Source organism: Pogonomyrmex barbatus, unplaced genomic scaffold (assembly GCF_055798465.1).
Source record: "Pogonomyrmex barbatus isolate J1 unplaced genomic scaffold, ASM5579846v1 scaffold6, whole genome shotgun sequence".
In the NCBI taxonomy this organism is placed as follows: Eukaryota; Metazoa; Arthropoda; class Insecta; order Hymenoptera; family Formicidae; genus Pogonomyrmex; species Pogonomyrmex barbatus.
Genome location: NW_028297160.1, coordinates 5,459,514 through 5,472,811, shown reverse-complemented (window position 1 = coordinate 5,472,811; position 13,298 = coordinate 5,459,514). Strand labels below are relative to the sequence as shown.

Below are 13,298 nucleotides of genomic sequence, written 5' to 3'. Positions count from 1 at the left end.
AATACAAGGCAAATTAAAGAATATTGTTATACTTTTTGAAATATTATATATCATGAAATTTATATTAAAAATTATTGTTTGATAGAAGAAAATGAAATAGAATCAATTGAAGGAGAATTTCAGCAAAATATTTCTATAATCTTGTGTCCATGATACTAGAAATCGATCCGAGATCTCGGACAGAAAGAAAATTGACCAATTGCATTTGAATAATTCGGCCAATTAACCAATGCGATTGGTCAATTCTCTTTCCGAGATTTCGGACCGATTTTTAACATCGTGGTTTAACACAAGGTTTATCAGGGTTGAGCATAGTAAAATAAAATATGTGGTATGTTCCTCTTAGTTGAATTTCTTGCACTATTCATCTTCCTTTTTTTTTCTCCAAAAAAAAAAATATTAAAAAAAAAAGAAAAAAGATGAACTGTGCAAGAAGTTCAGCTAAAAGGAACAAGTAAAAAACAAGATATTTCATTCATTTTATTTGGAATTTTATTCAAAACAATTTCGAAATCTCATTTCGTCTGATCAAATTTCGTCTGGTCAAATCGAAGTTACAAAAAAAGAGAAAAAAAGAGAAAACGTTTATATGAAGTTCACCGTTTCACCGACGGATGTCGCGTGGACATCGGATATTGAAGTATGACGACGACGGATGGCGCCACAATAAAAATTTTGCAGTCGCCTGCGTGAAGCGAGATCGAGCAAAATTGCAAACGTCAGCTTCGTCAGAGCAATGTCAGAGGCTCTGTAACGCTCGCACGATCGCGCGGCGATTGCACGAGGCTTCCACAGTGAAATCCACGAGATTCGGGCCGGCCTGGAAAAAAAAAATAGTCGCGGTCGTGACTCACTTCCGCTCTCTACGTCACCGTTGGCGAGGTTCGTTCGCTCGCTCGCTCGCTACGCGACACAAGCCTGTAGCTTGTCTGGGCACCGTCTGGTGATACGTGGATTCACGCGTGACGTTGCTGTCCGTCATATTTCCTTCTCATAGCTGCCGCGCCCGTTGCTGGGAAGGAGCATCCGACGATGGTGAGTACCCAGAAGCGCGTCGACCGTCGAGTCACCGCCAAGCTGGCACGACGAGCATGCGTCTAAACGAGTCCACTACGTGCGTATGTTCGCAGGCGTCTTACTCCGAGGATCAGCTGGCCGGTAAGTGGAGGGCGACTGTGTAACAGTCATGCAGTGGGACCGAGAGAGATTACGCGAACGAGTGAGGGAGCGAGGCGGCCGATGGTCCACGCCGCGCCGCGCTCTTCTCCCCGGACTTTTAATTCAGGTCAAGAGTATCCTCGCCTTTTTAGACGCACCCGCAGCTTACCCCCGCGCGCGCGCGCCCGCCTATCAAGGACTGCCTTTTATGGCCCGGTATTTGAAAGCAAGCTGCCACAGCCGCAGGCATTGTGGAAGATTTAATCGTGCTCCCATCTCTCTGCGATTATTCTTGTTTCACTTTCGCGAGTGTGCGTCGTCGACGCGAAACACATTTAAGAATTGACGGGACATTCCCAGTATTCTGTCATTATCGCGTGTTGCAGCAGCTGCTGAGTGATAAGTCTTATCTCTCCCCACAAAAGTACAGGATGTATGGCTATAGCTATCAGGAGTTGGCTAATAGAATGATGTCATCCATGGAGGGTAAACATTCCTATTGTTGGATGACATCTTGTGCCTTAAAGAATTTAATTATAATTCATTCTGGAAAGTCATAACAAGAACAAACAATTTTTTAATTCAATCAAACAATTTTTATTCTGTTAATCTCTTTTTTAATATATTGATTGCCACAATATTACAAAGCGCTTTATTGCAAAGGGGATATGACTCGCTGTACATGAGTCAGAATGATAGCCAATATCTTAACTTTCATTGTCACTCTTATTTTCTTTGTCTTTAAAATCCTGTCTATAAAATCATTTATATATATAAAAATTAAGTGCCAAGTGATTAAAAGTTAATGTGTTGTAGAATTCCAGGAGGCGTTCCAATTGTTTGACAGTCGCGGAGATGGAAAGATCCATGTTTCCCAAATTGGAGATGCATTGCGTGCTCTCGGTCAAAATCCAACCGAATCAGACGTGAAAAAGTTTACTCACCAACATAAACCGGACGAACGTATTAGTTTCGAGGTGTTTCTGCCAATTTACCAAGCAATCAGTAAATCTCGTACTTCTGATACAGCAGATGATTTTATCGAGGGTTTGCGTCATTTTGATAAGGACGGAAACGGCTTTATATCTTCCGCGGAGTTGCGACACCTTTTGACAACGCTCGGTATGTATTAAATGCATTCTTTTTTTGGTTTCTTTTTAAAATTATGTACAGAGTTTTTATCATGTCTCGTATCTTTCTAGGTGAGAAACTCAGCGACGAAGAAGTGGAAACGTTATTGGCGGGTCACGAAGATTCACAGGGTAATATTAATTACGAAGATTTTGTCCGCCAGGTGATGTGCGGCTAAGTAGCTACTTAATCCTGTATAAGAGAGTATTATTATCATCATTTACTTTGCCACTTATTCATCGAATCTGTTGAAATCTGTTTTACTTTTGAAGTATCATATCATAGCATGTGTACCTACATGGCAATTTATCTCGAGGGAACCCCGACGTGAACACTATTTTATTACATACTGCGGGAAGGCGGTTAGTCCCTTTTATATAAGAGTCTAAATTAGTTAAACAATGGTAGGTAAAGAACAATCTAGCGCATTGTGCCTTGACGTATACTCCGATTTACGAGCATTTAGTGATATCGAGATAGTAAGACATACATACCTGTTGTGCGATCCTCAGCGAGATATCTGAATTCCGCGGACACATTCCAAATTTTTGTAAGATAGACTTGAAGAACAAAGGATCTTCTGACCTTCGCGGTGAGAACCGAGCACATTTTGATTTACGCCACACTTAACATGGCCATGTACTTTTCTCCCTTTTTCCTCTATCGGGTTCAATATACCATCTACGTAGTTAGAAACATACATTCGAGAATCTTCCATCTATACTGTTACATGTCCTAGAAAGAAAAAGTGCGCGGAGAGTATCCACTTTATTTATTTATGCATGAGCGTATTTATGTCTCCGAAATGCGCAAAAAAAGATTATTGTACATTGCAATCAATAAAAAAATATTGCTCTAAGAATTGTCTGTGAAACTTTATCGTGATGATGTTTCGTAAATAAGATAAAGGCGCAGTTTTTGGGCGATGATCATTGAATATAATCGATCGTTTATCAGTTGCAAAAAGTTTTACAGGTGTTCTATTGCAAATGTCTTCCTCGCTAATTTGATGAGTGAGCATTCTTTTTTTTTTTTTTTCATTTTTTAGCTAAATTGGTACATTTATATATTGGTATTGAAAATAGATACATGAAGTTTAATAAAAGTAAGAAAGAGAATTCCAGTGAAACAATAAAAAGCAAGTCTTCGAAGATAATCGAGATTGGGCCATCAATTCAAATCACGAAGGATCATCGCACTCGATTTTCGAATTGTCCCGTTCGAAAGTCCACGAGCGGCGCATGTGCGTACACAGTGACGCGGCGGGGGGGGGAGGCTTATCGGGCATTTGATTCGCGGGTGATTCTGGCTCGACGTCACGTGGCAAGCTGTAGCGCTGTACATCGTGAAGTCGACCGCGGCTCCAGGCGGTTGAAGCGTTGAAGGGGCAGTGTCGCTTCGAACATTGCTGAGTGAGGGTCGTCAATCTCGTACACTCTGGGGTAGTATCGTAAGCCGCCGCAATCAGTTCCCGTCGCCGTCGCCGATCGCTACTCCAGCGAACATTTCGTGTTGGAGCAGTGCATTTAAAAGCCGCCAAAATTTTACGAAGAAAGAAGTATGAGTATTAACTCCAGTCTGTCGTTAAGTAATAGTGAAAGTAGTAAAAAGCCGATAATGCCGAGTTTAATTTCCAGTAATTGGTGAGTAGCCGAGTGTGGTAACTGCGCCATTTTTGCCCTCGCCTTCCCTGCGAGTCGCCATCTTGCATGTCGCGTCCTGATCCGTGTTTTCGTCTTTCTTTTTTTTTTTGGTTTTTTTCCATCAATCCCCTTTCGTCATCGCGTCTCTTTCTCTCTTCCCCTTCCTCTCTCCTATCTGCCAACCTGTTTATAAACTACAGTTCTTTTGTGCTGTACGATCATTATCTTTATTATGCTGTCTTTGGTCGAGCGGATCGAAATACGACACGGTTTGCATCAGACGATTCAGCATTGTCGATCACGAATCGTTATCGAATCACCGGGAAGAATGCGTGGCCCCTGGACGCGGGACTTGTCACTCGAGCCGGAGCCGCGCATCCGATAGCGGGGTGTCCCTTGAGAGAAACGGGACACGTGGAATCGTTCGCGATTCCGCGCATCGCGTCGATCCGCGGGGTGTCGATTTTCTGTCGCGCGGCCACGTGACGGATCCGCTTGTGTGCGAAAATCCATTCCACGCATTACGTATATACACTTGTCAGCGGGGTCATCAGCTGTTCCGTTAGACGATCGGTCAGACGGCCGAGCTTTTCCACAACCTCCCCCCCCCGCCCCCCGGCCCCTTGGAATGAATTTCGTGCTCCTAAATGTTTGCGATATCTCGAATATTTTTTTTTGTAGCGCGAATAACGACCACTACGACGTCGATGTTAATCAGGCTAGCGCCAATACAAGATGGCTTATCGGTCAAGCGATAATCAAAGCACTCTTCGCCGACCCATTTTATCAAGCATCTTCGGAATGTCGTATCACACCGACATAATGAATTAAGAAAGGCATGGTTCTCATTTTGGGAATGCTCGCGTAGACAAAACGAAAGCACGTGACGTTTGAGAGAGCGTACTATTTTGTCAGCAGCCATTTAAAACTTTCTATATCCTCCCAACGTGTGGGATAACGGAACGAACGACTCTTAATTACGTTTTACTTTGAAAGAGGCCCACGAGACGGAAATTTTTCTTCGACCTGGGAATGCTTTAGTTTCGTTCCTCTTTCTTTCACGATTCCTTACTTCCGTTCACGATTAGTTTTGTTTCTCTTTACTTCTGTTACCCGACGATACGACGATCTACCTTGTAATTATGCCAACGCGGAATTATAAAGCTTGTTCTTTTTACTGAACTTATATTGTTCATCTTTCCTCTTTTTCTCTCTATCTCTATATCTATGTTCACCTAAGTGTCGGTCCACAATAGGTGATTTAAGCTTTAAGAAGTAAGAAATTGACCAATTATAATCGAATATGAAAAAAATACTCGACTATGATTGGTTAATTTCTTACGGCTTAAAGATTAAATATTTATTGTGGACCGACACTAAAGAGAACAGAGTTGTACTCGAAAATGTTGAAGTACACGTGTTAGACAATAAAGATTACGATTATTTTGCACCGTCACGCTGCTTATCAGTTGTTTAATCGGATCACTTTTTTCCTAAAGAAAAATGAACGAGAGTGTCGATAATAAAGCATTCAATCCGCGCGTATTTTATATATATTTATTGGTTTATTATTTATTTCAGCGAAGCACAATTCCTTAATTCGTTACTTCAATTATTTTATATACGATTTGTTCGCTGTATAGTAATTATCGCTGTGATTATTCAGGTGTGAACCAGAAGCACTTTTAAACCATCTGTATTCATCATGACCAACCTGCCTGCTGTTGTTGCCACAGCAGGACTCATGCTGCTGGCTATAAACGAGCTCTGTCATAATAATAGCTCTCAGAAACTCACATCGAGCATATTGATCCGGGCTAATAAAAAAAATATTTTGAAACGTGTGTTATTGTTGAAGTTGTGATAAGAGATATATTATCTGCGATCTCAAATGTATTAATTTTGCATTGTCAATATTACTCTGAAGCCCGAAAATTTAAAAAATTTCAGATTTAGATTCATATTGACTCGAGGTGAGCACGTAATTAAAGGTTTAAACTAGGTTAAACTCTAGGTGAGTCTCTGAAGGTTAACCATAATTAGGCGTGATGTAACGAATTCTTCCCAGTATTTGTGCGGAAAAACAGATATACGCGTGTTCGCAGTTACATCCGGTCTGAATTTTTCCAGTGGCTTTAACTCGTGCCTCCTTCCCCTTCTCCTTCTGTATAAATCAGGGATGGCCAACTCGCGGCACGTATGCTATTTGCATGCCTAAAGAAGCATACATTGACACAGAAAAATTAAAAAATCAGAAATGATAATAAATTATTTATTAAATAAAGAAGTCTTTTCGCTTTCAATACAAGAGAAAAAAGTATAAAGATTGTGGTTTTTTTCTTTTTTTTTTTTTTTTTTTGCCTATTCTGTAGCGGAATGGCACATCAAAGGGTTTTAAACGTCCATAATGGGACGCTAGAAAAAAAAGTTGACCATCCCTGATATGGAATGGACCAAAGAGCAAAGAGTGATACTCGATTATTTTCGTGCAGATTGCAGAAAATACTTTGAAACTTTCGAGAGAAAACAATAGGAACATAAGGAACGTAAGGAACGTAAGGAACGTATACAACGTATACAATTGCCTATAAAAAAAAAACCTTGCTCCAAATGTTTGAGATAGGAATCATTAACGAAGGAAATAATGAGAGTAGTCGATATCTGGCGTGGTTCATTTTCAATATCTTGGTTTACGATCGTGTTCATTTCGCGTGAAACGGGCAATGCGCCGTTAGAACAGCGACATTGGCTTTGTGCTTTCTTTTAGAACGTCAAGTTGCCTCGCCAATCGATATACAGCCAGCAGTGTCGCTTTATCTCACAGTTATATCTTTTGCGAGCAAAACGTGATCTCCATCGGCCGGGAGAGCGGTCGCACTTATTGTCGTTCTAAATTCAACGATTGTAACGTCGAAACGAATTAAAAAAACGCAGAGCTAAGTTATCCCGTTCATATTTCATATTTCTCGAAGACGATGATAACGCATACGTGATTTTCGTCATGATATTGTAATCTCGTCGTAATCACGACGATGTGTGAACAATGGATGAATTCTTATTATCTCACAGATTTTGCTGTAAACGAATTATTATTATTATTATTATGTATTCCGCATCACGTGAAAATGATGTATTTGTGAATTCGAAAAGATTTCAATTTCAATTTTTAAAAGGTAAATTTATTTTACTTTTTTTTCTCGAGAGATAAAATTATTAAATGGAATAAATAAAACTATGTGAAATATTCAGTTTCGTCATTCTGCTATTTTCTCGCTCTTATTGAGAAATTATTAAACGTGATTAAAAATTTTGTTATATAGAATTATTTCATGACACCGTTCGTTATATTTTAATAGAGATCCGATCTGACTCAAAGTATCATAGCCTATTTTTGACTGTATCGCTTGTAATTCTATGTGATAAGAGAAACATTCTATTACTGATAAGCAATCTAGAAAAAAATATTTTGTTAATTTTGAAATAAGATCAGAAAAAATTTTGCTAATTAGTGTAATTAATATTGATAATAGATGAATTTTTTGCTAATTTATTACCATTTAAATAATTGGAAATATAGCTAAGTTTATTTCATATTATAAAGAACTTTATGCGATAATTTCGTTATGATGATACATATTATGATGATACATGCAAAAGTTGATGTCTTACCGATAATGGTATTATCACATTATTACATTATTACATTAATGCTGATTATTATATAAATATTCTTTAAATAATATAGCAAAGTAGACTCAGCGATTATTATAGATGGTAATTAAGTTGGACGAGTCATTCCTCGTTTGTACAATAATCTTCATTGAGCAATAAGCGATACGAACCTTAAGATATTCGCGCCTTTTTTTATTTCTTATCAGTTTACAGCGAAACTTTTATTTATCTCATATTAAAATAAGTACAATGATTACTTTTGATGTTAAGATAAATTTAATTCTTAGGAGAATCTTCGATCCAAAGTCCATTTTTTTTTTGAGTAACCAGTTTGAAGCAATGCGCCGATAAATAGAAATATCTTTTTGTATGACATCAGATTCTCGCTCCGGTGCATCCACTTTAAGAATGAGAATGAATCTAGCTACGCTAAATGGCTGATTGCGAGTGATAACATCATCGCATCGAAAACACTTTAGTTCCGTGGAAGAGTACAATTGGATGATTCGCTGGAGGCCTCTAATTAAATTTTCCAGTCGACTCCGAGAAGCTTCCAGAATGATTAATAAAATAGAGCTCGTGCAGGAATGTGCAAGATCATTGTTGCGTGAAGTGTCGCGGAGCACGAAGGCGAAAAGCTCCAGAATTATTTCTGACTAGTTATATCTTATGCGAGAAATTTTTTGTTTCTTAAATGCAAGATACGGACGTTTTTTATTCCCCGATTAAATATCGGAAACTGGATCGCGATGAATCTTCTATCTCTGACATATCGAATGATGAATATTATCAGACTATATTATATTAGCGTTAGAATGTAAATAGATGACCTATTGTCATATTCTGTGTATCGATAACATTTGAACTTGGAAACCGCCCTCTAATATCTTCAATTTCCGTCAAAATCTCCGTCGAGAGATATTTGATACTAATTATAATTGAGGTCTTTGTAAAATTCATTGTTACGTCATTTTAAATCAAAGCTTACGTGGGATGTCAAATGGAACGCGCTCGTTTTTTGTCGTTCGATATCCTACGATGAAATTATATAACAGAAATAATTACGTAATGAAATCCCCGTTTGTTAAATCTACGTATTATTGATGCTCGATAGAAGCATTATCAGTCATCGATATTTCGTAATCCCAGTTTAAACCGTAATCTCGCATACTGTATAATTACAATGTTCTAAATATTGACATGAGGAAAATCTCAAATATTGATATTAATATATCGAAATGTTATCTTTTTCCACTCATTCTGATAATTAATCTTAGATTATTATTAGAAATGTGCGCGAATCAAGAATTTTTGATAAATCGAATTAAATCTAATTATTAAATATTATTTTTAATCAACATAATTGTTCTAAAATCATATGCGCATATGCATGAAAGGGAATACATTTTTATTATACTTGAAAAGACAGCCGCACTATTTTTCTTGGGAAACATGATTTATAAGATTGTCAGTACATATGATTTGTGTTTAAACTTTCTAGACTCGAAATTTTCAAGTAGTTCAGATTCAAATTACAGAGATTCAAATCGAATCTCGTTTGATTCGATTCCTATTCGTGTTAAACATTTCTAATTATCATTATCCAAAATATACAGAACATGATTATCGACCGCAGGAATATTTTTCAATATTCAAAATGTCGATAGCTGCTGTAATAGCTGACACGAAACACGCACTCTCATTAAATAATATTATAGCTCTTAGATTGTAATTTATTTGCCTTACTCTCGTGGCAATAGAAGCGCGCGCAGCAGTGAATTATTTATAAATTGCATCGCCGCACAATTTAACGCTCATTTACAAAGTGTTGCAGGCTTTTACGTAAGCCTGACGTTCCCTAATGTCAAGGCGAGGTAAAACTGTGAAACATTTAGTACCGTAAGCAAACCAACCGACTGACCGACCGACCGACCGACCGACCAGTCGGTCGCGCATTTCTCCTGACACGCGTTATTTGTTTGGCGGAACGCCCGTTTTAATGACGCCGATACGCGATCAGAAATGCGCCCGGTAATGCGTTGTGTACCTTATAAATCGCGTGAGTGGCTCGCGTGGTGCGGCAGTCGTTCATTTTCCCTTTAACCGTGGATTCCGCTCCGGCCTTTTCCCGAGCGACTTGACCGCGGCTCGACGGGGCGGTCCTTATCATCGCCAGCGAACCTCCCTACCGCTCGCCATACCCCCGCTGATATTTTCACTAAAATGCCAAGGTAGACGTGTCTTATCTCTCTTTTTTCATTTTATCCACGCATTCTCGAGACAATCTGGCGGTGTTGTTATCGGCGATATCGTTCATCGACGACGCGATCGACGCGTCGATTGCATATTTCGATCGCGATTTGTTAATAGATATCTGTAATGAGATCATATGCCGCAGATTCGCGGTATATCTGTCACGATAAGCCGATTATCCTCCGCCTGGAGGAGAGATAAATGTATCCTGAACTTACATAAGCGTTCCACCAAGAGTTTCAAGATTCTTGGCAGTAAACCACTGTGTTTATGTCCCGAATACGTCAGCGCCTCTTTAAAGAACAACGCCTTACCTTATGACGTCGATCGGACGTTCATACATTCGCCGAAAAATAAATAATTGCGTATCGATATTTTGACGGTTTATTATCTCCTTTTTTTCCTTTTATCTCAATCCTCAATCATCGTTGTGCGTTAATAAAATTCATAATCAGACAGCATTGTTATTTATTAAAAGAATAATAAACTTTTAAACTCTTGATATGTTATCGATGTAAGAATGCCTTACCTCGTGATATCGGATCGGATGTTGATATCTTATATATTCGCTGGAGAAATACATTTTTATGTATCGATATTTTAACGATCTGCCTTATCACCTTTTTTTCCTTTCATCGCAATCCTCAATCACGCTTGCATTATATCCTTGCATACTAATAAAAAATAAAAACAGATATCATTGTTACTTATTAAAATGAAACTCTTTTTTTAAAATAAATGTTTCAGTGAAATGTCTAGTAAATGCATGGACGAGAGTTTAGAAGAAGGTTCCAGGCTGCAACAGCACTACTGTATAACGCTGGGCGTGGGGCCTCTGTGGTGGTCCTGATGTGCCCCATGCCGCATTGTCTGTATCTACAGTCAACACAGAGAGCCGCGGCGTGGGGATCAAGCAGAGTCAGCTCTCTGTGAGCTCCCACATTGTGCAAGTACGTATTTTCCTACACTTAAAGGAAAGCCTCGAGCGCCAGAACGTTAATTTACGACTACGAATATGAAATAACACACATTCCCCTCGACGAGAGCCAAATTCTAATTTTTCTGTATTTTCCTTTGTCCACGACGTATAGGAGGATGAATTGTTGAAAGCTGTGAGAAGCAACGAACCATTGCGTCTAACGTTCACTCTCCACTTGACTGAGAGTACATCCGTCGAGTGGGAGACCGTAGCATGGCGCCGCTGTCTATACATTCGCGTACCAAGCTGCCTTCTGCCCGAAGGATCAAAAGAGGGCTTTGTCTCGCTCCTAGAATACGCCGAGGAAACACTGCGCTGCACCAATATCATTGTCTGCCTTCGCAAAGATAGATCAGACCGAGGTACTTGTCGCTTGCCGTTCTTCGGCACGAACGTCGAAGACTTTTGCGTTGACGAGAAAAACTCACCGTCTAAATCATTCTGTTGTTATGGTCTAGCAATGCTGGTTCGTACCTTCATGTTCTTGGGTTTCACGGTGCTGCCGCCAACTCATGCCTTGGTACCGCCAGGCAGTGATGCTGGCAATCTCTACATGCTCTATGCCATCGAGTAATCGGCAAGCAGTTCTGTCTCTCTCAAATTTAACGCGCAGGTATTGCTCTGAGAGACGAGAGATACTGAGGTTTCTCAGCTCTGCAATTTTTTTATATTACTTTATATTGATTTACTTGATTTACTTATGTAACTAACTCCATTTTCGTTTGCTATTTTCTTCTTACTTTCTCATCAGTTTAATATATAATTTCAAATGTAATTTTTTACATTTTGTTATATTTATTTTCATATTTTATTACAGGTGTCGCCATAGTCAAGTTTAAAAAATTTCCAAAGGGAGGAACAATTAGAAAATTCTATAGAAAAACTGATATTTTTCTTTTATAAATTTTGTTATATATGTATAATTTACGTTCTTATTAACCGTGAAAATTGGAAGATTGGTTTCAAAAGAATTGCCAAAATGATTACACCTTGGCGTTAAATTGAAGAGGCTTGATGAAAAAAACAGAAAAAAATTATAGTCGCGAATACGTAGAACGCGTATATAAAAGGCTTTCAATGGGTATATCGATTCATTCTCTTGAACACAATGTTAATAACTCTTATAAGAGCATATAAGCTGCTGACAAAGCTTCCCACGTGAAAGAATTTGACGGAATCTGTAGTCGCACATTAACAACTGAACACAGCGACAAACTGTCAAATTTTAGAGAAAATTTATTATCGATATATCTCAATGTTAATTGTGGCAGATTGGGTATCACCGCGTTATTCTCCGTAATATATACATATAAGTACATTTTTTGCTTATTAATTTTAAGTATTATTATTATTATGTAATCTAGACTTTAATACCTATTGTGCGAGTACCAGTGAAATTTAATAAGTTTCGATTATTTCCGTTCATTTAGCTAGAAGTTCATTAATCGTAAAACATGATTAATTGATATTTTTTATGACTGATGTAATTATCTTTCTTTATAGTTTTGTGAAGAACTCAATGCTCTTATTTATGAAGTAAAACAAAATTGCGCAAGTATCGAGTAAAAAAGAATAAAATTTTAATGTTTAAGTTCTTTTACTTTTTGTAAAATTTAAATCTGCGAAAGATTTCTATTTTCGACAAAATATGAAAAAAATTGAATACTAGTTAACTTAGTATTTGTTATCATATAAAAAACATAATTTTGTGAGTTAAAACTATAAATTAAAAACATTATAGACGTTAACGTTGAAATAATCAGATATGAGGAATAACACATTTCGCACATATATTTTCCTGAAATTACACAAAAATTGAAAGGTACAGGATTATTATAAACTTTATTTATATCACACATTGTGTAAGCTCTATCTTATTGACTTTTTTTTATAATAGTATATGTTTAGGTATAAGTGATAATATATTTCTGGTAATCCCCAATCAGTTAACATTGAAGAGATCTTGCTAATAAATGCGTTCTTTAGTGTTGACTTGATAACAGACAACATGAAAAAAAATAAAAAATACAAAAAAAGAAAAGAAAAATCAGAAAAAAAACAAAAAAAATGTTAATAGCTTATTAGGAATTAGGTAAAGATAAGTACAGAGTGACGGACTATTGTATGTTAACTTCACGCAAATAATTATCAATTTGCCTCAAGTTTTTAAATTGAATTCCGTGCATTTTATCCCGTCAGTTAGTATTATATATTGATACCTTTGACCATACATACACAAACACATACACAAAAAGTGAATATGTATGCTACGTTTCTTATTCATACATGAAAACATTGCTAAATAAATATTTAATAAAACTCATATATTGTTACTTCATACTTACCCGACTTTATTAAAGTTTTATTTAAGCAAATGTCGAAATTTACGTGATAAAATAAAATATAGTATATATATATATATATATATATATATATATATATATACACACACACACACACAC

At 37.5% G+C, this 13,298-nt stretch overlaps 2 protein-coding genes and 1 long non-coding RNA gene across 4 annotated transcripts; all 3 read left to right on the top strand.

Moving 5' to 3' along the window:
* The first annotated feature begins 659 nt into the window (after positions 1 to 659).
* On the top strand, positions 660 to 3,151 carry Mlc-c (Myosin light chain cytoplasmic). Of its 2 annotated transcripts, XM_011634358.3 has the most exons (4): positions 660 to 1,035; positions 1,131 to 1,158; positions 1,975 to 2,280; positions 2,361 to 3,151. In XM_011634358.3, the coding sequence occupies exons 1-4, from the start codon at positions 1,033 to 1,035 to the stop codon at positions 2,465 to 2,467; spliced, it is 444 nt and encodes a 147-aa protein (XP_011632660.1). In that variant the 5' UTR covers positions 660 to 1,032; the 3' UTR covers positions 2,468 to 3,151. The 2 variants fall into 2 exon arrangements, with proteins under 2 accessions (XP_011632660.1, XP_011632659.1); XM_011634357.3 differs by lacking the exons at positions 660 to 1,035; positions 1,131 to 1,158 and adding an exon at positions 1,545 to 1,644.
* A 490-nt stretch (positions 3,152 to 3,641) lies between these two features.
* Positions 3,642 to 11,144, top strand: LOC148935115 (uncharacterized). Its single transcript, XR_016140743.1, has 3 exons — positions 3,642 to 3,932; positions 10,605 to 10,807; positions 10,949 to 11,144. It is a non-coding gene; the product is annotated as an uncharacterized LOC148935115 (long non-coding RNA).
* Oda (Ornithine decarboxylase antizyme) lies at positions 10,716 to 13,159 on the top strand. Its single transcript, XM_089082541.1, has 4 exons — positions 10,716 to 10,775; positions 10,949 to 11,198; positions 11,295 to 11,449; positions 11,654 to 13,159. The coding sequence occupies exons 1-3, from the start codon at positions 10,716 to 10,718 to the stop codon at positions 11,408 to 11,410; spliced, it is 426 nt and encodes a 141-aa protein (XP_088938667.1). The 3' UTR covers positions 11,411 to 11,449; positions 11,654 to 13,159.
* Positions 13,160 to 13,298: the final 139 nt, after the last annotated feature.

What these genes read in the sequence shown, in the direction of transcription:
- Mlc-c (XM_011634357.3), top strand. Translation starts at nt 1,590, where the DNA reads ATGTATGGCTATAGCTATCAGGAGTTGGCTAATAGAATGATGTCATCC. An exon ending in AATGATGTCATCCATGGAGG is followed by an intron (nt 1,645 to 1,974) that starts GTAAACATTCCT and finishes AATGTGTTGTAG; the next exon opens with AATTCCAGGAGGCGTTCCAA. An exon ending in ACACCTTTTGACAACGCTCG is followed by an intron (nt 2,281 to 2,360) that starts GTATGTATTAAA and finishes GTATCTTTCTAG; the next exon opens with GTGAGAAACTCAGCGACGAA.
- Oda (XM_089082541.1), top strand. Translation starts at nt 10,716, where the DNA reads ATGCCGCATTGTCTGTATCTACAGTCAACACAGAGAGCCGCGGCGTGG. An exon ending in CGGCGTGGGGATCAAGCAGA is followed by an intron (nt 10,776 to 10,948) that starts GTCAGCTCTCTG and finishes CACGACGTATAG; the next exon opens with GAGGATGAATTGTTGAAAGC. An exon ending in CAAAGATAGATCAGACCGAG is followed by an intron (nt 11,199 to 11,294) that starts GTACTTGTCGCT and finishes GTTATGGTCTAG; the next exon opens with CAATGCTGGTTCGTACCTTC.